The 26,887-nt window shown below is 40.4% G+C and overlaps 1 protein-coding gene across 3 annotated transcripts in view; it reads right to left on the reverse strand.

Annotated features, from left to right (window-relative positions):
- Positions 1–26,887, reverse strand: part of helz (helicase with zinc finger) — a 174,593-nt gene that overhangs the window by 53,840 nt on the left and 93,866 nt on the right. For all 3 annotated transcript variants that reach the window (XM_055653763.1, XM_055653760.1, XM_055653762.1), the window contains 4 exons: positions 25,021–25,204; positions 22,495–22,723; positions 8,429–8,636; positions 1,563–1,614 (listed from right to left, as the gene is read on the reverse strand). In XM_055653763.1, the coding sequence (XP_055509738.1) occupies positions 1,563–1,614; positions 8,429–8,636; positions 22,495–22,723; positions 25,021–25,204 (673 nt within the window). The remainder of the gene's footprint in view (positions 1–1,562; positions 1,615–8,428; positions 8,637–22,494; positions 22,724–25,020; positions 25,205–26,887) is intronic.

Genomic DNA, 26,887 nt, shown 5'->3' on the forward strand with positions numbered 1-26,887 from the left:
GCCATGGAGATCAAAGTGGAAACTACGGCATCGATGCATTCGTGTACATTGCCGGATAACATTCAGACTTCCAAGTCAACTTTCTTCCCAGAGGAATCATAACTTAGCATTATCTCCTAATCCTACCCCACTCCAAGGTTCATTTAATTTCAAAAGCAAACAGAAATTATTTAAAAAACGCAGATGCTGGAACTCCAAAATTTAAGCCGAAAATGCTGGAAGAACTCACCAGGTCAAGCAATACCCGTGGAAAGAGAAGCAGTTTACATTTCAGGTATCGGACCCTTCATCAAAACAGCAGAAGATTTTGAAAACATTTGTACATCTGAAATAGTAACCATTTCTCTTTCCACAAATGAACCATGACCTGCTGAATTTTTGCAGCACTTTCTGTTTTTATTTCAAACAATTGCATTTTGATATCATAGAAACATAGAAAATAGGTGCAGGAGGAGGCCATTCGGCCCTTCGAGCCAGCACCGCCATTCATTGTGATCCTGGCTGATCGTTCCAAATCAATAACACGTCCCTGCCTTCTCCCCATATCCCTTGATTCCACTAGCCCCTAGAGTATCTAACTCTCTCCTAAATCCATCCAATCACTTGGCCTCCACTGCCCTCTGTGGCAGGGAATTCCACAAATTCACAACTCTCTGGGTGATAAAGTTTTTTCTTCATTAGATAATTCCTTCATCCTCCATCTTGCATTTCCTCCCTTGGTTCCTCACAGTAACAAGTCTTGAAAAACGAGCCAAAAAAGCTGCCAGGTCTCCAGATTTTTACTTGTGAGGCAATTATATGCTGACCCTGTCCTCACCCATATGGGAACTGTAGCATTCAGAAACAAGAACGGACACAAATTTAGCTTTTACTAGTTCAGGGCAACTATGGTGCTATCATTACCAGCGGACCAACCATCAGGTAGTCACTCCTTTACTGGGTCAAATTTGGATGGCATGATAGTGCAGCTGGTAAAGCTACTGCCTCACACTTCCAGAGACTCTGGTTCAATCCTGACCTCGGATGCTGTCTATGTGGAGTTTGCACATTCTCCCTGTGACATCGTGGGTTTTCTCCGGGTACTCCAGTTTCCTCCCATATCCCAAAGGCATGCAGGTTTGTAGGTTAATTGGCCGCTGTAAATTGCCCCTAGCGTGCAGGGAGTGGATGAGAAAGTGAGATAACACGAAACTGGTGTGAAAGGGTGATCAATGGTCAGCATCGATATTTGGGCCAAAAGGCCTGTTCCAAACTGTATCTCTAAACTAAATTTATTTGGTCTTATACTTCATATTCAAAAAAATCTAGAAGAGGCTAAATTGCTAGAATATTTAAATTTTCATACTTAGCATATCTGAAATATTAAACAAATTCATTTATTTGCTCTAACGCTCAGAGCATGAATACATCAGGTGCCCATTTTATTTTTTGATTTCACACAACTGTTGAAAACAAAGAGATCTTATAGCTTAGAACAGGAGATCTGAAGCTTTCAAAAATATTATATTTTACAACAGCTGCATTATTTTATTATATTATAAAAAAAATTATAGTCGACTTACCAAAACCATCTGTAGGAAAGTGGTCACCCTGGTTATGGTGATGGCCTTTATTCTACAAATAAAACAAGGTCACAATCAATATTTTAAAATTAATAGCAATTGTATGCCCGCTACAAATTTGTGAAATTCCTAAAACTGTTCTGCTTTAGTTTCCAAGGAGATGTATTTGAACTGCCTGTCTACCTTGTTGAGGACCTTGCTATTTTTCCCCTGCACTTTGCTGACTCAGCGGGTCAGGGAGGAACTGTATAGGGAAATGGACACATGATGGTTTGGATCAGGATCCTGCTTCAAGACTCAAGTAGAGGGGACGCAACTGGGAGAAATGTTGTCTGTCCATTTCCCTTCACAGATGCTGCCTGACATGCTGAGTCCACCAGTTACTTCTTGCTCAAGATTTCATCCTCTGAGTCTCTTGTTGTCTCGATTGAAACAGACTGACCAAGCGCAGACTCTGCGATCGTTTCACTGAACACCTCCGCTCAGTCCGCCTAAACCTACCTGATCTCCCGATTGCTAAACACTTTAACTCCTCCTCCCATTCCCACACTGACCTTTCCGTCCTGGGCCTTCCCCATTGTCAGGGTGAGGCCCAGCGCATATTGGGGGAACAGTACCTCATTTTTGCTTGGGCAGCTTACACCCCAGTAGTATGAACATTGACTTCTCTTCAAGTAACCCTTGCTGTCCCTCTTTCTCCATCCCTTTCCTTTCCCAGGTTACACAAAAAAGCTGGAGAAACTCAGCGGGTGCAGCAGCATCTATGGAGCGAAGGAAATAGGCAACGTTTCGGGCCGAAACCCTTCTTCAGACACACCTTTCCTTTCCCAGTTCTCCGACCAGTCTTAATGTCTCCGACTACATTTTATCTCTGTTTGCTTTGTTGTTACTTTCTCCCAGCTAACTGTGATCTATTCTACATTTTTCTTGATCTCCACTCCCTTTGTCTTATTTTCACACTTCCTTATCTATGTATCTCCCTCTCCCCTGACATCAGTCTGAAGAAGGGTCTCGACCCAAAATGTCACCCATTCCTTCTCTCCAGGGATGCTGCCTGTCCCGGTGAGTTGCTCCAGCATTTTGTGTCTATTTTGCCTCCTTTCATCTTGTCACAGTACTGATATCACTTTTAAAGTACTCGGAGTAAAGTATTTTGGGCTGCCAAAAATTGTTAAAGTACTCCATAAAGTACTATATTTAACTGCTTCAAGTTCAAGAAGGGACTAGAGAGTATATGAAACAATACATACTGTTCAACAATAAATAATGATCGGGTCATGGCTGTGACTGATTTCTGCAGACTCTGTACACGTTTAAAGTTTAGCTCATTAATTACCGCACAAGACTCTTCTTGATTTCTGTTAATCTCAGAAAGTTAGAATATAATCAAGCTACGGTGTATTTAGCCTTGAGGAGATAAGTCTGGACCAGAAATTGACAAATTAAACTATTTGGCCTGTTGCTTTCTTCCTGAAGCAACATTTAAGCAGAAAATTTTAAATCAATCCTAACCAATTTCTTCCATACTAACATCAAAACAGGACCAAGCTGTAATATATGAAGATGGCATATCAACGGGTCTTTAGCTGCAGAAAAACTAAATTACCTTTGGCAGGTAACATTTTAATACAGTGCAAATAACAATGAAAGCACATCCTGAATATTGTCCAGCTGGTGATTTCATGATCCTCGTGTCATAAACCAAAGGTTTGTGAACATTCAATCTTTTTAAACACCTGTCTTCTCCACACATTTCTGCTGAGAATTATAATTTGCATAACGCCTCAAATCAGTCTTCAGATTTTGAGTCAATTGAAGGTGCAAGATATGAATCTAAGCCAAAAGATGCGTGCAAAACGTCGTGTTCACAGCCACGATACTTCAAACAAAAAAAACGTCCTTGTATATATTTACAATTCCAAGATTCTCAAAAAGATAAATCTCTTGCATCTGATCAAGTATATCCAAGGGCACTGTGGGAAGCTGGAGAAGAAATTGCAAGAGCCCGGGCTGAGATGTGTGAATCATCTTTATACACGGATGAGGCCTCGGAAGACTGGAGGGTGGCTAATGTGGTGCCTCAATTTAAGAAGGGCTGCAAAGAAACAACTGGGAACTGTAGACATGCAAGTCTGTTGTAGGAAAATTCCTGGAGAGCCTTCTTGAGGGATAAGAGGGAAAATACAGGGGTGGATTAGGGATAGGCAGCATCGTTTTGTGCATGGGAAATTGTAGATTCATACAGCCTGGAAACAGACCCTTCATCCCAACATGTGCATGTTGACGAACATGCCCTATCTAAACTAGTCCAACTTGCCTGTGTTTGGCCCATATCCCTCTAAGAATTTCCTATCCACGTACCTTTCAAAGTATATTTTAAATGTTATTATAGTACCTGCATCAACTACCTGCTCTGGCAACTTATTCCATATACACACCACACACCTCAGGTTCCCCTTCAGTCGTTCCCCTCTCTCCTTATACCTATGTCCTCTGGTTCTTGATTCCCCTACCCTGGGTAAAAGACTGTGCATTCACCGTATCTATTCCCCTCATGGTGTCACATGAATTTGTGTGAATCTATTGTGAAGTAACCAAGTTTCATAAGGTCATGGTCGATATGGACGCCAGCAAGGTTTTAGATAAGGTTCCACATGTTTCATCACATGCTGCACAACCCTTTTCTTGTTGGACATCTATCCTCACACTGCAGGCATCGAAGCATCGAAGGCAACCAAGCATCGAAATTACAGACTAATATCACTTCAAGTCCCACATCACCCAGTTTCTTCAATTTAAAATCTGTCCTGATCTTCACCCTTCCGTAACTTTACACCAAGTTTCATTCCTCTGTCTATCTGAGCTGTCAGGGATTAATGTCTCAAGATGATTTTCTTTGATAGAGCAGCAATCCTGCACAGAAGTGAAATTTCAGTTTAAATTATGGATTCAAATCATGGCAAGGCTTGAATGCAAGACTTATTGCTTGCTTCGAGAACTAAGGGCTTGTTTAAGGCAGACACAAAATGCTGGAGTAACTCAGCGGGGCAGTCAGCATCTCTGGAGAGTAGGAATGGGTGACGTATCAGGTCGAGGGTTTGCTTAACTTGGAATTTAAACTCTGAAATGGTGGAGTGGGCGGTATTAAACTGAGAATTTTATCAGACAATACAGGAATATAAAGATGCTATGTAAATGGGACAACTACTTTCCCAGACAGGTTTATTTTTAAATGATGGAAAAAAAGTACATTGAGCCTGAATACTTCAGCCACTCAATTCAGTTGCAACTATTAGGAATGGAAAAAAAAAAAGTAAAGGGCAAAAAATGCTGGAGTAATTTAATGGGTTAGGCAGCATCTCTGGAGGACATAGATAGGTGACGTTTTGGGTCGGGATCCTTCTTCAGACCGTCTACCATAAAAATACAGTATACTTACTGTAGCTACTGGATTCAAAAGCAACATGCTGAAGGAGAGAGACATTGCCCATGAATTAAAGGTACCAGACAGGTTCAGTGAAGCAGCAAAGAGAAGCCAAGTGTATGACCGGGATAATTCTTGCCTAGAGAAGTAGCAGAGTGTTTGACTAATGCAGTGATAGCAATGTGGAGCTGCACAATTAATTGAATTACAAGGCAGTTATTTTAAAGGTTGTTAAGACTATCCCATCAGTGAGTATTTGTACCTTGAGCAATGTTGGATCTTGGCCTATGTGAAAATTAATAACATTTTTAAAAATGACTCATCCGACCAGATCTTTAAAATTATTACACAGAGAAGATAGAGGCAAATGGAGAATGAAGAGCTTATTCTTGCCAGAGCACATCCACTGTCTGGGTTTATCTACGAGGTAACATAATAATCACAAATTCTACAGTCGATGATACACAGCACACTTGGCAGAACTGCTGTGGAAATGTGAAAAAATGTATTGGTCTGTTGTAGGCCAACCATAGATAACAACAGATAGTCCACTGTGAATCTGAAGCACTGCCAGCATTTGCAGACAAAAGAAAGCACAAAGTCTCGTTCATGACTGAAATCTCTTTCACACCACAAAGCAAGTGAATATTTGCTGAAAAAGATGACTGCACTGCAGTGATTACTTCATTTAAATATACAGACAAAGCTACACACAGAATCGTCACAAGGCACATCTCTGTATTCAGCAATGCACAGAGAGCATTCCCCGCTCCCAAATTAAGTCTTTTTTTATCCTGCACAGCATTAGTTTTCCTGTTCTTTCTTACTGCATCAAAAGAACAAATCTGCAGTGTTTTTAAAATAATATTTTGGCCAACATTAACAGTCTCATCAGATGCTCAAGCTTATAAACAATCATAGTTTTCACGGAGACACAAGAAACTGCAGATGCTGGAATCTTGTGTAAAACACAAAGCGCTGGAGGAACTCAGTGGGTCTGGGAAAACATGGGTGTGTGATGTTTAACATTGGGGACCATTTCTCAGACTGGCGATGGTTCGGGCTAGCAGCCTTCTTCAGACTGGGACTGAAGAAGGGTGCCAACACAAAACGTTGCTTATCCACGTTCTCCAGAGATGCTGTCTGACCCAGAGTTACTCCAGCACTTTATGTTCTACACTTACTTTTCATTTCATTCAAGATTCAAGAGAGTTTATTGTCATGTGTCCCTGATAGGACAATGAAATTATTGCTTTACTTCAGCACAAAAGAACATAGTAGGCATGACTACAGAACAGATCAGTGTGTCCATATACCATTATAGTCTAGGACTAGAGCTCAGAGTTAAAGGATGTACTTTTAGGAAGGAGATAAGGAGGAATTTCTTTAGTCAGAGGGTGGTGAATCTGTGGAATTCTTTGCCACAGGCTGTAAAGGCCAAGTCAGTGGATATTTTTAAGGCAGAGATAGATTCTTGATTAGTACAGGTGTCAGAGGTTATGGGGAAAATGCAGGAGAATTGGGTTAGAAGGGAAAGATAGATCGGCCATGATTGAATAGCAGCATAGACTTGATGGGCTGAATGGCCTAATTCTACTCCTATTCCTTATGACAACTTGAAGCCAGATTGTTAAGTCCCAGTCAGGACATCCAGAGGTAGATCGGAATAAATGTCACAAACCACAACGGTTCATAAACAGATCTGGAATATTTGGTGTAAACTATTTCCTGTCAATTAAAAATGGTGAGAATATATGGTTATTTCATTATTCGGATTTTAAAGCTGGCCTTGGCTTTCTGCTTTTGCTCAAAAAGCCTAAGCAAGCTCCAGGTACAGAAATTTATCTCCAAGAACATATTGGTACAATATTTGTCAAAATAATGGTGATGCTCAACGCACTAAATTGTACCGTGAGACCAGGTGAAGTCAGATATGACGTTGAACTTGGATATCAAAAAGTTACAGCTGTTGGTTTCAGGAACACAATCATCTTGCTGTATACTCCCCATTCAAAAGTATTGCACTGCAGGTAAACTGAATGCCACACAGAGCTAAATGATGTGACTTCAAATATAAGGTGGTTTTTAAGGACAAGATAATTGTTAATTATTGTCAGTCAACCTCTGGGGCAATGAAAAATAACTATTAGAAAGGTACAGTGTCAAATTTTCAGGTTTTAACTGCAGTTGATTTAAGGAAAAACTATTTAAAATGAATATAGTCTCCCCACTACCATGTCAATCCAATTTTTCTTTCCTTTCCCATATCTAATTTTAAACTACAATTTCTTCAGTCCTGGCACTGCACATTTCACAATCCTTCAGTCTGATTGTTGAAGTAGATGCATCATTCTTGACCTGTTCTCTCAGCTACCAGATTCCCCGTGGAGATGCTGTGCTGTTCCCATTGTGAACTTGCAGCAATTTGCAAGGTAAAACCAACACCAGGCACAGTTCATTGATTGATAGAGTGAATCCCAGACTATTGTTACTGAAACGAAAAAGATCAGACTAGGAACTAATTCGACTCCATTCAAGGACTCAAGCAGTCGTTCCAGGTGCGACAGAAGTTCACCTGCATCTCCTCCAACCTCATCTATTGCTTCCGCTGCTCTAGATGTCAGCTGATCTACATCGGCGAGACCAAGCGTAGGCTTGGCAATCGTTTCGCCGACCACCTCCGCTCGGTCCGCATTAACCAACCTGATCTCCCGGCGGCTCAGCACTTCAACTCCCCCTCCCATTCCGACCTTTCTGTCCTGGGCCTCCTCCATGGCCAGAGTGAGTGAGCACCACCGGAAATTGGAGGAGCAGCACCTTGGCAGTTTGCACCCTAGTGGCATAAACACTGACTTCACCAATTTCCGGTAGCCCTTGCTGTCTCCTCCCCTTCTCAGCTCTCCCTCAACCCTCGGGCTCCTCTTCCTTTCTCCTTTCATCTCCCCCCCCCCCCCCCCCGAAACGTTTTGGCCCAAAACTATGCCTATTTCCTTTGCTCCATAGATGCTGCTGCACCCGCTGAGATTCTCCAGCACTTTTGTCTACCTTTGATTTTCCAGCATCTGCAGTTCCTTCTTAAAGACTAGGAACTAAACTTGGCCCTGAACTTTAACATTGAGCCCACTTAAAATAATACCCATATTTCTAAGGTTTATCGGAGCTGGCTGGGCCAAAACGTGCTTATGCCTTTGTAAATGGAACCTCATCTTCATTTAAATCCTGCTGGATGTCTGGAGATGAAAAACTCTGGCCACAATGTTAACTAAACTGTATAAGGAAGGACTCTGCATTGCCATTTTATGGCACTGTGCATCACGGTGCCATTCAAATATACCAACATGTGTTAGAGGTAACAAAAGAAAAACGATGAAAAGAAAACTCTGTTGGCCTGAAATTAAGAGAGTCCCCCAAAGGAGTAACATACATAAACCAGTCACTGTACCTTCGGCGGGGATGGCTGTTGCTGCTTGTTAGTATTTGCTGGCTGCTGAAGTCTGAGGGCTCTGGGGATGAATTCTGGAGCTAGAGGATTAAGGACATAAGTCTTCTTCAACTCCAGTGCCTCCAGCTGTGCCTTAATTTGTTCAAATGTGATGCCATGGAGACTGTTGTTCTCGTGACAGATATCAATGAAACTTTCCCAGAATTTCCTGGAAGAGCAAAAACATGATATTAAAAGGAGGTTCCCTTCCTTGCAATTGTTCAAAACCTCAAACAGTGCACGTCAAATGCAAATAAGAAAATACCCCCACACATTCGCAGAAATTAGAGATTATTAATTTGATAACATGATCATTAGGTACAGCATGTACACCAAGTTTAAAAAAAACGCACACACTAAAGGAGCAGAATTACAGTGCCCTCCTTAATGTTTGGGACAGACACATCATTTATTTATTTGTCTCTGTACTCCACAATTTGAGATTTGTAGTGGAAAAAAGTAATCTCATGCGGATAAAGTGCATATTGTCTGATTTTAATAAAGCCCATTTTTACACATTTTGGTTTCACCATGTAGAAAGTACAACAGTGTTCATACATACTACCCCCAGAAAATAAAAACCTGTGGATTAAGTTTATAACATGGCATTAAATGTGCACATTACTAAATTTGTTGACAATAGACAATAGGTGCAGGAGTAGGCCATTCGGCCCTTCGAGCCAGCACCGCCATTCAATGTGATCATGGCTGATTATCCCCAATCAGTACCCCATTCCTGCCTTCTCCCCATATTCCCTAACTCCGCTATTTTTAAGAGCCCAATCTAGCTCTCTCTTGAAATCATCCAGAGAACCTGCCTCCACCGCCCTCTGAAGCAGAGAATTCCACAGACGAGCACATCAATTTGCTATGTTTTTGAGTAGAAAAATGGAATAAGGCCATTAATATAAAACCATTGGTTATATTTGGAAACCAACTAAAAGCTTTTCTGTTCATAAGGTATTTTGGAGAAGAAGGTGGTGGGGCAGTGGCAACGTTTAATTGTCAATGGTACTTTATTGTCAAATGTACCTGGATGCAATGAAATTGAGTTAAATCACATTGTACACAAGTACAATAGTACAAAAGTGGTTATACTAGAGGTTATGGGGAGAATGGGGTTAGGAGGGAGAAAGATCAGCCGTGATTAAATGGCAGAGTAGACTTGATGGGCCAAATGGCCTAATTCTACTACTATTCCTTGTGACTTAAGTGCATCGATTGTAGTGTAAGAATAATAAACATTTAACAATAGTAACCATTTCAAACAAGAATAGTAGCAAGAATAAGTCAGTATTTTATGAATAAGGTGCTTGTAATTCTACTTCGACCAAATTCCCAATCACACGAAAGAGTCCTCAAATCGAAGACTTAAAATGAAGATCCAGATCTTATTCTCATATAACATTTCCTTGCAACGAATTTTACTGAATTGTTGATAAAAGGTGAGAAAATGTATTTGTCTAATTTTAGCTTTACAAGATGGTTCAGATAAAGTTAACGGGGGGGGGGGGGGGGGGGGGGGGGGGGGGGGGGGGGAAAGAGTGATTTTAAAGCAAATAAAATGTTTATTGGCACAAAATTGGAGAATTGAACAAATAAATAAATTGATGCAGAAATAAAAGACAACATTTTATACAAAAACATACTGGTGCGGAAAAGCTGGGACCAATCTCCAGAGTAACGTTTCCGAATTGCTAATCTGCATATAGAATACTGGCAATATTGATGCATCCAGCTGAGCCCGAATGCAAAAATGATACAGTAGGTTGGAAGCAGAAGCTTTGTTGGCATGGTGATCTATTTTATACATGCAAACTAATGTAATGCACATTTTTAAATGGCCTTTCAAATGAAGCGAAACCACGAGAGTGCACAATATATTGTACAACAATATAGACTTTATTCACTGTGCACAGGTTTAACGTACATCTATGCTCATCCGTAAAGATAGAGTTTAATCAGCTTAAGCAGTTGGGGTCAGTCAGGGAAATTTACGGTTAACTGCGATATTCTAGGGCATGGAGGGGGCTGGGAGATGCAGTCAGAGATCCAGCTATAATCAGGTCAGCTACCAGAAGACAGATTTATGAAGACCGGAACTTCAATGCCTGGAAGGGTGGTGGAAACCGATTCTAATGTTCAAAGAGAAGTGCATAAATACTTGAAAAGGCAGCATTTAAAGAGCCAGGGAGAAGAAGCAGAAGAGCAATTAAAACCCTGCATTCAAACAACAAGGCACTTTCGACCTAATACATCAGGCAAGGATGCAATGGGCTGCGATTGCAATGACCTCTGGGACGGTAGCCCATTGGCATTCACTGGATTGCCACCATCACGATCTGTTAAAGTTACGAGAGCACATTTGAAACTGCTGAAGATGGTTTGTGCTTTTTTTGGTGTAAACTATCATCTGCAGTTCCTTGCATCAACAAAATCCAGATCATGTACAGAAGTTGTTCACTGTTGGAGTTATTGGCCTACAGGAGAGACAGAAATTAAGACCCCATTTGACCTCCCCGGTGAGTTAAACACTGACATTGAATTTTGATTAAGGAAGACGTTCAGTATCTGAGTCTACATTACAAAAACAAGATGCCAACTTTTCTCATTTCTTTACATGGATCTTGTTGTGCGATTTCTTCCAACCGCAGTGACCACACTGTTAATGTGTTACAGGCTATGAAGTTCTTTTGGATATCCCAATTTAGTGAAAGGCGTATATTCAATTCACGATCACCAGATAACCAAAAAGAGGAAAATATATAATTTCATCCTTTGATGAGGAGACCAGAATATAAATGTTGCTTGAGATGGTTTCCAAGCCAGGAATCCTGGTCAGATATCTAGCACTAAAATGAGAACATCATTGAAAAATTCACCATTTATGTATTCCCTTGGTTTAGTTTTCCTGTTGATTAACCACAAATGGAGCGGATTTTAGCCAATTAAAAAGCAGCTATTTTGAAGCAGCTGCTCATCCATTTTTTTTTAATCAATTATTTTTTTTAATTGACGGGTTATCTACTGCAGTATTAATGATCACCTTGATAATTACTCAAGTTTAACTTACACAGCCATCCAATGTATAGGTCATGCACATTTCATTGATCAACCCAGTTTCAAGCTGCAGTAAATATATTAATTAATTTAGTTCATATTAAGTAAAATCTGCTTACAGGAATCATTGAGATGAGACAAGAAGCAATGTAAATGGGATGGTGTCCAACAAGAAACATGAAGAGACAGGTTTGTGTGGGGGAAGAAGCAGAGGAAGCAGCAGAGGAAGCAGCATGTCAGAAAAAATCCGCAATAATCAAACACAATGTTTTTCATATGATAACCTTATTAGCAATTCGAGAGGTTGGTTATGATGCTTATCAACTCCTGCCATACTAGGGATCTAGACCTACTTCAACTCGCCTTCCCCACAACAAATCAACAACAAATGTGATCTCACTGGCTCTCTGCTGTGCACTGGAGCACTTGGACAACAAGGACACCTATGTCAACATTTTCCAAACTCCAGGAACTGGTTCTTTGATGTTCAACTGGATCGTCAACTTCCTCATCAACAAACCTGAACCAGTATGAATTGGTAATGACCCCTCCTCGCTGACCATCAGTACAGAGGCATCTCAAAGCTGTGTGTTCACGCTTCCGCTATATCTATGCTCATGACTGTGTAGCCGGACAACTCCAACATCATCAATGCCAAGAAAGGACACCATCGCCTCCAATTCCACAGAAGATTAAAGATGTCTGGCATGTCTCCAAAGACTCTTGCCGACTTCAATGGATGAACCGCAGAAAGCATCCTATCGAGGTGCATCAAAGCTCTGCTCAAGGCCATCAACCTTAGCCACATTGCACAACACTAACTACAACCTTATCTCACCATCAAACTATGGACTTCTACAAGGTTGCACCACGTACTTTAGCTTGCACTATTGTGGTCTGGTCATCGAGTATAACTGATAATTTACTGTATATTTATTTATTGCATTGCTGGGTTTAATATGCAAAGCTGTAGCAAATAAGAATTGAATTATTTCAGTCCCAGTGCATAACACAATTAAACATTCGTGACTATAGGTGGATCTTTTACCGCAGCACCACCCCCAACCAGTAACTCCGTACCTTTAGATTCCCTTAATAATTGAAAATCTGTTGACCTGTCTTGAATATTGCTTTGTTTAGCTTACACCATGGAAACAGGTCCTTCGGCCCACTGACCATCGCTGACCATCGATCACCCATACACAATAGTTTTATACTATCCCATTTTCGCATCCAATCCCACCACACTAGGGGGCCATATACAGAGGATCATTAGCATACAAGCCTGCCCGGGCTTGTATGCTATGCTGGGGTGTAGGCAAACTCCACACACACAACACCCTAGGTCAGGATCGAACCTGGGTCCCCAACGCTGCAAGGCAACAACTCTACCAGCGTTCCAGCATCTGAAGATCATTGTTTTTCCAAATCATCAAATTATCTTTCAGGTCGGAAACCCGTTTGTGCCAAAACATGTGGTTTGATGCTGCTGACGCCAATAATTACAACTCCCTGTACCAGCCTCCCACCACAACATCAGGGGCATATCCTTCCAAAAAGTGGAATCCTGTCCTTTGCACGGTGTCAGAGAATTCAGACATTGAGTATAACAGTTGCACTTAAAGTCCCTTACAACAGGAAACTGCCCACTTCAATTTACCAAATGAAGACCTTAGTCTGAACAGATGGGGCAGACTACTAATATTAGCACCAAACAATAAAAATGAACATGCCATCCCAGCTCATTCACCCATCGCCAGTCTTGTTCACTTATAAAATGATAGTTGAAATTTAAAAAAATAATTAATATGCCAGTGAGGGCAAAAGATAATCTGCATATATAATCGGTAGTTACAAATTTTACAGTTTAACGGAATTGTATTTGGGAAGAACAACTTTATTTCAATGTGTGAGCAGCCAAAGGGGACGTTAATAACACGTGAAGGTGCCCAACTGTTTGGCAAATGCAGAAAAATGGCACGTGGCAGGTTTGGTTCCACAGGGATCGTTTTTGCATTTCCAACTTGTTAAAATGATAAAGTGTTAACTTACCTTCATAGACATAAAGGGCCAGGTTTAGGTTCATTATTATCACGTGAACCAAGGTACAGTTTTATTTTGCATGCCATCCAGTCAAATCAGATATATCATAGTAAATACTAAATACAAAATACAATTAAGTCAAACTCAAGCACAATAGATAGCGGAAAGGGGAAGTTACAGAGTGCAGAATATTGTTCTCAGCATTGTAGCGCACCAGTTCACTTGACCATGCATCAGTTCCATAGATGGCACATCCTACATCATACGAACAGGTTATACATTCTTTATGGCTTGAACTAAGGACACAGTGAGATCACTCGACATTAACCATCATTAACAATTATTTGCTTGACTGGTCATCCTAAATTACCACTAATATACAAAAATGAAAGGCACTGTACAAACAAATTTGCTTCAAATATTTAGTCACAATAGTCACAATGCATGGAATTGTGGCAATGTTTCAATGCATGTGTTACAATCATAACCTTCTCTAATAAGTAAGGTCGGTCAAGTCTGCAATGCAACTGAAGAACTATTACTGGTCAAGCTGACACCTTGATGATTCAAGAGATAAAATATCAAGAATAGTGATCGTCAAAACTCTGCCGTTTAAACTGTGCATCAGAAACTCAATGAACCGTGCACACAATTTGCGAGAGGATTAATAAATCATAATTCCATTTAAACCCTGAAGATAATACGGCTTGTTGAACAATGTCAAACTTTCTGCCCCAAAACATTAACATTATCAAAAGTCAAAAATTTCTATCTGCACAAAATGTGACATTTGGGAGGTTCTTTTGTTTTAATGTTTATGGCATTGTACAAGATAAGAGGAAATTAAACAAAATAGGAGTAAGAAGAAAATTATTTTCACTTCCACAAAATAGCAGTGATGTCAATCTGTCTATGGAACTGATGTGCTATGATGCTGAGAACTATATTCTGCATCTTCCCCTTTGCTCTATCTATTGTACTTGAGTTTGACTTGATTGTATTATATGTAGTATTATCTAATCTGTTTGGATAGCTTACAAATCAAAGCTTTTCACTGTACCTCTGCACATGTGGCAATAACAAACCTAAACCTTCAAAAATAATAACTGGTGATAAGTCATGCTACGAAATGTTCTATTTAATTACAGCTATAGCATCAGGGGAGGCTGATTTTAGAGAGATTAAGCATGCAGTATGGAGAGGAACAGAGGAAGAAAACAGCAATAAAAAAAATAATGGAGTGCGCCCAAGTGCCTGTGCCAAGCCGAAATCAGACACTTAAGGGCAATATTTGTAGTCCCAGCCTGCTGCCTCCTCAAAAACCACAGCACTTGCTGCACAGGAAGCTGGAATAGGTAGACCTGACCCAAAACCCAGCAGCATTAATCATCCTCAGACCCAAAAGCAAAGGGTCAAAATACCAGTATTATCACATGTGATTTTCAAGTAGACAAAAATAATCTCAAATTGTCATGAAGAGGCAAATCAATTTACAACTGTCTGTCCAAAGGTAGCGGATAACGTGAAGGGTGGAAACAGGCTCTTCGGCCCACCGGGACCTCACCAAGCAGCGATCCCTGCATATTAACACTACCATACACACACTAGGGACAATTGTTACATTTACCAAGCCAATTCACCTACAAACCTGAACGTCTTGGAGTATGGGAGGAAACTGAAGATTTCGGAGAAAGCCCACGCAGGTCACGGGGAGAACGTACAAACTCCGTACAGACAGCACCCGTAGTCGGGATCGAAGCCGGGTCTCCGGCGCTGCATTCACTGTAAGGTAGCAACTCTACCGCTGTGCCACCGTGACCGCTCAGAGCACAATGTGTATTGAAGGAGAGTATTGTAATTAGCTCAGGAACTGATTGAGAGCGAATGAACACTATGAGTTTGGACTTTCCTGGAACGTGATAATAGTTTACACAAATCAAAGACCTTGCCCAGAGCAAGCTATTGCAGAAATAATATTTTATAGCAGTCATCAGGGAAGTTTTAATGATTAAATAAATCCATTGAACAAAAATAATTTAAAACAAATTGAGAAGACAGGTGATACCGATGAGAAAATATTCATGTGAGTGATGCTAATGCATAGAGAAGAATTAAACTGAGACAGGAAATAAATCAGTGACCAGTGCAATTTCTTGAAAGTCAAACATTTCCAGGTCAGTTGGTTCAGTTTATCTTGACTGAAAATATGTTTGATTTTTTTCACTGTGACACTGAAAAGAACTCCAAAACTCAGAGTTTCTTAGCGTTCTGCTGCGGAACAAATTATTTGATTAACCAATGTAGCGGCCAAGCCTGCAGCAGCCTTCACCCTGCTCATTTCTCGGGAACAGAACACATTTATCAAATGCTCCAAACCTTTAAAAATGCACTATCAGTGAAGTGTGAAAGACCAATATTAAAATAGACGTCTGAACACTGTAGAAGGAATGTTTGCAATCAACCTTGTTCTAATTGTCTGAATCCCTTTAAAAATTCATACAGCACCGTGGGCAAGATTTCATGGGCTTACTATTTTCCTCACAAGAGCTGACAGAATAGTATATACTGATGGATATCAAAATACACTCATCTTTTCATCTTCATTTCATTCTGAAATCCTTGCTCTCCACGTCTTAAATTATGGAGGAATCTCTTGAATATATAACAGCCACTTCTACTGCAGAAAAAATATTTTTAAATGGATCAACCAGTTTCTCAAATGAAAAGACGAAGTTTTAGGACACATTGTTCCTGTAACTTTAGATATAACATGGTTTTATGGTATCCACACAAACAAGCATCTGTTTTGTTACCCGTGGTGTCATGAAGGAAGAAGCTAATGCTTTTATCGGTTGCTTTGAAAAAACAATAACCCTGGATAAGGTCCACAACTGCCCAGAAGTATTTTGGAAATCTGCCCTTTCCTAAAAACATTCAGGTGCGTTATTTACTTTATTCAGTCGTATGTTGTGGACATCATTAGTAAAGTCAGGAGTTGCTACCCATGGGAAGATAGTGGAGTGCAGTTATTTTGAATCATTCCAATCTGGAGGTGAAATGTTTTATTAGAGAGAGTTCCTGGAATGTGACCCAATGACAATATGTTCTCAGGTCAAAATGGCTCCGCCCCTTAGAGGAGAACGTGAAAGTGGGAATGTTTAAGGGCCTGTCCCACTTAGGTGATTTTTTTCGGTGACTTCAAGCGACTGCCACAATCGTAGCAGGTCGCCGAAAAACCGGCGACTGAACCCCCCCCCCCCCTATTACAATGTCTACGACAAGCTACGACAAACTACCACCTAGTCGATGTCAAGCTATGGCAAGTTACCGTCAACCGGCGACCCATTAGGATGTCCACCTACTACCACACCTACCACCATACAGGCGACAACCTACGACAACCATAGTCAACCTGTGTCCACCCGCAACAAGCAACGACAAGCAACGACCCTGTCGGCGACAAGTGAAGGCAACTGAAGACAATTCAGTCACCGGTACCTGTCGCCAGTTGACTAAATGCATTTTGTTGTCTCTGTACTGTACACTGACAATGACAATTAAAATTGAATCTGAGGTAGTCACTAATGGAATTCATCGAAGTCAGCACCCGGCGACAACTAACGTCACCTGGTGACAACCTGCGTCATCCTGGTGACAACCTATGACAGGAGAAGACAAGCTACGTCAAGCCCACAGTCGCCAAAAATCCAGCGGTGACCAGAAAAACGTTATGACTCTTTAGGTGACTTGAGGAGACCACTCACGACCATAAAGGCGTCACCCCACGACCATGTGGCAGCAGCCTAGTCGCCTGTAGTCATCGAAAAATTTGCCTAAGTGGTACAGGGGCTTTACACTTTACAGTGAGGACAAAGATTGAGCGTGTCCTTTTAGGTGGCAAATGTAGTATTTTTAGCGGGTAATGCCAAATAAGCTTTAGCAAATTGTTATGATGCATTTTACAGATGGTACAGAATGTAGCTATCTATGCTGGTGCTGATGATACTGGGTGCCAATTCTGAGCAGCCACTTTCTCCTGAAAGACTGAACTTTTTGTTTTGAATGTTGCTGGAACTGTCACCTTCCAATTAAGTGGAGTTCATTCCATCATACAAGTCCATGTTCTTCAGAGATGCTGCCTGCTCACTGAGTTACACCACAACTTTGCCTTTCTCTATTAACCAGCATCTGCAAATCCTTGTTTCTACTTCCTCTGGCCACTGCTTCCATATACCCACCACCTTCTGTGTGAAAAAGGAGCCCCTCGGGTTCGTCTTTCTTTGCTTAAGGCCACTGGTTCTTGATTTCCCATCTAAGCAAAAGACTCATTCACCCTACCTATTCCTTCATGATTTTATACAACTCCAAGATCACCCCTCACCTTCCTGCGCTGCAAGGAATAAAGTCCTAAGCCTACCCGCCCTTGAGACCTGGTGGTGGCCACCAGCTCAGAGAGTAATTCCATTCCCTCAGTAATTTTCCTTGTAATCTATTCGACCCACATTCTACCTTTAGTTCAGGCAACTCCGTGGCCAATTAACCCAACAAATGCACGTCTTTGAATGAAGAATGATGCAAGATCACCTGAAGGAAATCCATGTGGTCACAGGAAGAACATGCAAATTCCACACAGACAGCACCAGAGCTCAGGATTGAACCAGTGTCTCTGGCACTGTGAGGAAGTGGCTCCACCATCCGTGCCACTGTGGTGTAAAATTTAGAAATTATGGTGTCCTACGATAGAAATGCACTTGTTCTCAATGGCATGGGCCGCTGGTTTGCAGCTATCGGCAGCAGCTCAGGGAAAACCCACTCATGTTTAGTAAAATTTGTTAATCCATCTGCCAATCCATCTTGCAAAAGAATATTCGTCAGCAAAGTGCAATAAAACAAATGCTTTTGAGTGGAAAATATGTCCTTAAAGTAATTCCTCGATTTTAAAAATTGATGTGTTCTTGGACAATGCTTTATTGTGATGTTGCAAATCAAGAAGGTAGCGTGAAATCACACAAAGCGGCTCCGTGCATGTTACAGCAGAACAGAACTATGTAAATTGAAGGTCTGTGTCTAAAGATCAATGACATGAGAGTGAACATTTGTAACTTAAGGAATGACTGTATTTTTAAAACAAGGTCACCTGGAGCTGAACAGCGACTATAATAAATGGTCCCAGTGCTGAAGCAATAACTGGCTTTGTCAAACTATCAAACATCTTGCATCGAGCGCCTGTATTTACTGAGGAAACCTGGTGAGATGTATGGATGGATGGAGGGAGGTTCATGTTTCTATGAGGTGGGTGGGGGTGGTGGGGACACAACAATATATTCACCCTACTTTAGTTACATGTCTTCAAACACCAGCAAGCACTCAAATATTTTTACATAACTCAATTTTTTTCTAAAACAACATGACCCATAAATGCAGCTGGCATTTAATCTCGTCAGATGTAACATTTGTGAAGCAGTCAAATCGCTCAAACCAGATTAACATCAAACACACTTGCCAAGTATTAAAAAAAATGTTTGTAGATTGCTGCAAAGAATTAGTACCCTAACAAAAGGATGAGAAAGGAGTAATGATGGCTGCTGACACTACAAACCCTACAAGAGCTCCTGGAGGGTGAAATACAATTCACTATTGTTGGGTGGTAAATCACAAGCAAGAAAACTGATCCATACAACATTAGTTAACTTGTTCATCACATTCCAGGATATGCAAGATTTGTCTTGTGCATTTTTTATTTCTGTTCTGTGCATTAAAAGATTAAAATTGTAAATGTGAAAGGGAGGGGAAATGTGACCGGCAGAATAATATCTGAGAAAAAACACCAACATTATAATATGCTGCTGTTGTTCAGGGCATAGTGCCAACCAACATTTTAAATCAACCACAAACCGTGAATGCAAAATACCAAACACTTCATCAAATTTCAAGTAATACATTGCATCTGCATTCTCCTCTGCGATTTTGGGAGATGCAATACCTGCCTCTTGCCTTATCCCTTCCTACCATAAGCAACCAGAACACTCAGTCAGAGTCATATAGCCGCACACGTGCAAACAGGCTCTTCGGCCCGACTAGCTCATGCCCATCTAAGCCATTCCCGCATGCTCGCTTTTGACCCATGTCCTTAGAAATCCCTCCTATCCATATACCTGCTGAAATGCCTTTTTAAATGTTCCTTCCAGATAAAGCAACAATATATCTACATTTCTTCCAATCTTGATCTGCATTTGGTTTAGTTTTGTTTAGAGATACAGTACAGAAACAGGCATTGTGCAAGATATCGTTAGGATAGCCAACAGAAGGTCAAGTCAAAGCCGAACGTTTTAAGTAACATTGACGAGAATTGCGAGGTCCCACAAATGGTAGAAAATTAGATTCAGGGATTGTTAAAAGGGCATAATTAGAAGAGCCAAAATAACTGAAGAGTTGAAGACCCACAGACTGCAGAGGAGGGACATGGCCACGGAGGGAGCTGCAAACCAACGTGAGAATTTTAAAAAAAACAAGATATTACATAACCAGATGCTTATATAGGTCAGCAAGCAGGAGCCCTATGGGTGAACAAGAAATCGCACAAATATCGCTGCTGGCAGAGTTAGAGATATTTATGAAGGATAGAATGGGGGAAGCTAGTCAAGCATACACTGCAAATTAGTTTACATTTTTAGTTTTAGAGATACAACGTGGAAACTGGCCCTTTGGCCCATCAAGTTCAAGTCGACCATCGACCACCCGTACTCCACTTTACCCCACTTTCACATCCACACACTAGGGGCAATTTACAGAAGCCAATTAACCTACAAACCTGCACGTCATTGGAATGTGGGAATCAGGTACAGGCGTGGTGTGAAAGGCTGTATTTTGGAGTCTGTATTGGGGAAAGTGGGGATTTAACACAGAGAAACTGAATAGAATTGATTGCAGTAATTAGTATTAAATAAAAACAAAAGCCAAGACTGTGGGTCACCATGACAATTACTTGTAGAAGGGAAATGTACTTGAGCCCAGTATTGTGTAACTCATGCAAGAGCCCCAGACTTTGGCTGGAGCTGAGGATCCAGTCTAATCATGTCATCAGTCACTCGCCTTGAGCTGCGGCTGTTTACTGCATACAGATGCATGGCTAATACTCACCTCATTATAAAGCTAATATGGTGAGCATACAGCATCTATAGATTTCACATCTTTGTACACTCATAGAATATAGAACAGTACAGCACAATGCCTGTGCCAAACACGATGCCAAGACCAACCTTTCCCTGCCTGCACATAAAGTATCCCTCCATAAATGCTAGTGTTGTATCTGCCTCAACCACTGGGCCTGGCAGCACCTTCCACACACTCACAATGCTATGATAAAACTTGCTCACACATCTCCATTAAACTTTGCTGCTCTGTCCTTAAAACTATCCTTTCCATCCTTGGAAAAAGGTTCTGTCTGTCCACCCTATCATTGTAGTACTCAAAACAATAATTCCGCCATTTCAAATCTTATTAAACTCTGCCTTATTAGAGTTGCTCTGTCAACCAAGAAAGCAGCTAAGGCCATAATTTATTTTGAGTTCTGAATTAATAGGTTTGATTGCAATCCGGAACAGAGTCATTACATTAAATGCAATTTCAGAAATAATAATAAAAAAATGCTAAAGGGGCTGAATGTTTATTTTCATTCTGGTTCAGGGCCATTTTTTCAGATACTGAATTTAAAAAAAGATATTAATGAGTTTTGTGCAGGAAAGAAAGCGGTGATGACTTTAAAAAGCCACCCATGAAGTTATTGAATGAGAGAGCAGAAGCTGAATGGTCTAATCCTGTCTGATTAGCTCAATCAAATTGGGAGTTTGCTGCTGTTTCATCATACATCAAGTATGTATTTTTTCAAATAATAATGAACTTAGACTAAATTGGAAATGACAACGATGCCAGCACATTCGAAGAGTTTGAAGGATCCCAACCAAAAACGTTAATCATCCTTTTTCGCCAGAGATGCTGCCTGACCCGCTGAGTTACTCCAGCACTTTCTATCTCCAGCACATTCGAAGTTGGCACTTCTAATTTAATACACTTTATTATTTCATAAAGTACATAGTTGACACATTCTCCTGGTTAATAACAACAAACATTTAATTTGTCTGAACTGAAAGATTCAAAGCATAAGTTTTAATGACACTGAGCTATGGATAATTGATTTTTGGAGTTCCGAGCATGGGCTTTTAGCAAGACCCACACACATACATTGGAGTTCCATACATTGAAATTATTCTAATGACTGCAAATTTCACAAAACCTGCCATGTCCATCTTCAGTTCAGGAACTAATCAGGGTAATTATCTCCATGCACGATTCATCACCTGAGCAGCCTTATCTTTATCACTATGCACATGATCTCAAAAGAATTAAACGTCTCCCAGAGACTAATATCTCCTGATTTGAGTTCAATCCCATACTTGCTATTAATCAAGGCAGGCGGACAGATTGTGCCCGAGCAACTGTCACAAAGGCAATATGATTTAAATAAACAAGACTAAAGACGATGGTTTGCCATGTCTAACCAATGTTTACCAAGTAATCTGATACACTATAAATGACTTCCCAATGCAAATATAGCATATGCTGGATTCACATCCAAAAAGTTGCAAAAGGGATTTTTGATAATAAATCACCTGGGAAACGCTCATTTTGCACTGTAAAACTGTTTGCTTTGCAAGATGACTCATTAAACACTTCCTAGACCATTGGATTCCTCACAGCATAAAGAGCTATCCAAGGACATAAAAAAAAAATAATACCCATCTTACATCGTAAGAATCACAATCACATTGTAAGATACATGACGTTCTCACAGAGAACAGACTGGTAGGCCAGCTTCCAGAATAAAATAATTCTAATCATAACAAGGAACAATAATATCACTTTACCTGCATCTCCCAACTGAGCACAGAGCTATGGGGTCTCCGACCACAGCGACCAGTGACTGTGCTCTGGTGATGGCAGTATTAAGCAGCTTGTAATTAGACAGAAACCCATAGTCCAGGTCCTCGGTGGAGTCTTCTACTAACTGTTCCTTTCGCTTGATGGGCGTCTGCTTATGTTTGCATGTGTGCCTTGTCCTTACTGTACTGAGAAATAAGACTCTAAACTGCTTGCCTAAATAAAAATAAAAGGGCAAAATAGATCATATTAATTTTCTCCTCCATGTTATTTCAAAGCAACTGCACATGGTAAAAAATTATCAAGGTTAGACATAATAAATCGTGCACAAGGACATTTGAAGATTTGGATAAACCCATTTTGCACTCCTAAGCTCAGAACAAAGCAGTTCAGTTTTGTACTGTATGTGACCACACGAGAGTGTCCAAGTGAAATGTATTTCTTCAGTTGGATTTTAAACTCAACTTTATGGACTTTGAGGCAGATGTCAGCTCACTCACCTCAGGGTCAGAGGCTCATAGTTTAGGTTCAACACAGGAGACTGGTTCACATAATCTGGGCTGGCTTCAGTGCAGCCCTCAGTGACTTAAGTGTCAGCAGTGGCATCTTATAGAAGATGACTAAAGCCAAGGCTCTTCTGCCCTTTCAGCTGAACAGTAATAAAACCCACGGTACTATTAAGAGGAACGGGGAGTTCTTCCTGGTAACCTTGCCAACATTACAAAATTAAAGACGAGCCAGGTAATAAATTGATCATAGTGTCCTGACAATACTGGATAAGAATGCTTTATCAACCATGAAGAACATTATACAAACGTCTCTTTTTCTCCTTGTGATGTTGCTCCACCACAGTTGCATCAAACTAACATCCAGAGCAGAATAAAATCATTCTAAGAATTGAACCAATAAGGAAATCTGCAAACTCCCTACAAATGCATTATACCCAAAATGTGTCCAGAAAAAAACTGTTATATTAAACAGTGGATTATTTAACAAATGTTAGAAAGCTCAATGAAGGGCTTTAAGGATTAGATCATAATTTTTTTTTAATTCTCTGCTACTATTATGCAACTGACTGTGAACTATTGTGTAACTGTGTGTATTGTGTAATTATAGAGAAACACCGGATTCCATCTTGCTAAATCAAATAACAGAGTGCATGGGTTCAAACCTTTTTACCTCACTTTGCCAGAAAAAGAATTGAGAACATAATTAAAGGTTGGCAAAAATGCTGGAGAAATGCTCAGTCTGAGGATGGGTCTCGACCCGAAACGTCGCCTATTTCCTTCGCTCCATAGATGCCGCCTCTCCAGCTGAGTTTTTCCAGCATTTTTGTCTGCCTTCGATTTTCCAGCATCTGCAGATCCTTCTTAAACGAGAACATAATTAAGACAACAACAATGGATTAATAGACTGCTGCCAATCTGCGAGATGCCCCAAAGGTTAACTTAGTCAAAGGTCGCATCCACCACTCAAACCAGCTTCCAGGAGGGGGTGAAGGAGCTCCTTCCACACCAAGGTGGAACATGAACATCATCAAAGAGGACCACTAGTTATTTTGAATTCCTTTGCTCCATCCCTCCCTTTCCCAATCAAGTTTAACTCTCAAACATACATGACCACAATGCCAACGTGAGTTTCACAAAGGAACTCACTCCATGTTCTTCTGAAGGAACATGAAACCAAGTGGTTCAATTTCATTAGAATAAAAGGTAGACCTATATTTTGTGAGTCAAATTTAATTAAAAGAAAATCTTTTAAAAAAGTTGGTTAAGAGTTGTTTGGAAAACTCAGATAGCAATAGACAATGCTAGAGTTACTCCGGCCAGCCAGCAGGTGTGAATTTAGAAGCAGAGTTAATATTTCAAGTCATTGACTTTACATCCAAATTCATTCATCGAATTGAAACATTACTGTTTTTCTGCTCCAAGAATCTCCATCATGTTGAGTTTATATTTTTGATTCCATTATCTCCAATTATTTGCCCTTCAAATAAATCGGAACTACTTGATATTTTCAAGGATTTCCTTCCTTCCTAATCCATTTTTCTAACTAATTTTTCCGAGTCTGAAGGAGGGTTCCAACCCAAAACGTTGTCTGTCCCTTCCCTCCCCAGATGTTGCCTGACCCACTGAGTTACTCCAGTACTTTTGTATTTTTTGCTCTCAGTCCTCCACCTAAACCTCCACATCTTCCACACTCTTGCTCTGAATCACTGTGCATCGTTCCAAAGCAGGGTCAGCATTCGGTGCTTACTGTGCAACCTCTCTCTGTCACTCATGTCACTTCCTGAAATGTAGTCATCAGCCGACAATATTCACCATATGTTTCTCTCACTGTGGAGATACCCTCGCAAAGGACAACAACCAAGAGACAAGGAATACGCTGCTACAATTGGCCACCAAGCACACAGGAACACACTCATTGCTTTCACACCGCAGTCGTCTTTTTGACCTACAATTTCTCGTTGTGGAAGAGAAATAAAAATAATTCAACAACGATCTGGAACGTACCTTGAACATTCAGAACACGTTCTACGTTCACTTCGGACAACCGCTTCTTACGAAGTTCCGATCGGATCCTAAACACTTGGTCAGCGTATGGTGTCACAACGCCGATGCTACCTTCGTCCAACTTCCCCCAGGCAACGGGCCACTTCCTCCTCAGCTCCTCAACACGTTCCACAATCTCAAAAACCTGTCGGGAAGCAGAGTCGAAAGCAATGTATTTAAACACACAGAAAAAGCACCCTCTGGACTTGAACACAAATAATGGAAATTCAACGAGTGAAGAGAAAATGCTGGAAATTTTCTATTCAGCAGGTCAGAAAGAGAAAAACTGCGTTAATGTTTCGGGTCAATGGTATTTCACCAAAACTGTTCTGACATTAATGTAATTCACCTGAAAAATTTTGATTTTTTTCTCCACTGATGTCACTTGCCTTGTTGAGCAGTTCCAATATTTTCTATTTATATCGCTGTATTTAAATATTTTGTTCATTATCGCAGGGCTGGTTGATAATCCAACAGGTCGACACCATGGTTAATATTTACTTAACTAGAGTAACAAATATAATAATTCTCAATCTAACTAGCAGCTTTGGGATTCAATATAAACATAGTTATGCAACATAATCTGTGTTACCAATTACATGCACCATTAAATACGTCAGAGTATTTAAACAAAACGTGGCACAGGAAGTAATTAGGTGGGCTCAAATAATAAGAGGTTTCCTTGCCTGTTAAGCTTATCTAACCAAACATATGCAATGGTATTGTAATTCGGATAGACAGATGCATCTTTATTCCAGTGAGGATTCCTTTAAACATTTACCCAACGCATAACTGAAAGTGCAGCTTTATGACTGCATTATAATCAAATACCACATTTGCCAAAAGACCATTTAAAATATAGTTGGGTCCAAAATGCAGGAAAGTGATTTTTTTCTTAGATTAAGTACAGTTGAGAAAGATCAATTTGAAGTAAAATGGCAGTTCTCAAATAATCACTTTAAATAGCATTGGCAGGCTTACAAAATTTTAAATGTGCATTAGACAATTTTTGCTGAAAAACAGTGTGTGGGTATTGCTAAGCAACAGGAGCAAGATCTTAGCGGTTTGTATAATCAAAAATCTACTTTCAGTAAAAGCAGATACACTGTCAAGGACACACGGCTATGGAACCTTAGACCATCTCAAGTCCACATCTTACCTCTCTAGCTTTGAGATACAGAGGCCAATTTGGCTCTTAGATCAATTACATCAATTACATCAACTGTCGATTTGAGTTCTTGCGACTTTGCCACAGCCACTAATTTTCAGGTACTAATTTGTATATAGCTCTCTTATACCTGCATTAAGGAGGCATTTAAACACACCTGAAGTCTTGAAAGAGAGGATATCCTGGAGCAGTCAATGACAGTTTACTTAGTTAGGGCTAAGTACAACCCCAGGAAAATCACGCTGTATTTGCTACAGATAAATTTAGTAGTGTTGTCATGATTATTTTACACTATTTTACACGGTAGTTAAGGTAACTTTAGCATAAAAACCAACCTGAACTCTACTGTAACATGGTAGTAACTAACCCAGTGTCAAAGTTGCCAAATATCCCATGGGAATATTCCAAAGATCCAAGAGGAATATTCCAGGAGAAGCAGATAGCTCTCCCTATGCCTTAGGCAAGTCTCCATATCCACAAGATTAAAGAAAGGAATTATTGGTCTTTCTTGTCATTGTGTTTTTTTTTTTTTTAAGGACGCCATTCATTGACGATTCAAAGATATAGCATGGAAACAGGCCCTTCGAGTCCATGCCAACCATCGAGCACCCATTCACACTAGTTCAATGTTATCCCACTTTCTCATCCACTCCCTACACA

Source organism: Leucoraja erinacea, chromosome 23 (genome assembly GCF_028641065.1).
Source record: "Leucoraja erinacea ecotype New England chromosome 23, Leri_hhj_1, whole genome shotgun sequence".
Classification (NCBI taxonomy): domain Eukaryota; kingdom Metazoa; phylum Chordata; class Chondrichthyes; order Rajiformes; family Rajidae; genus Leucoraja; species Leucoraja erinaceus.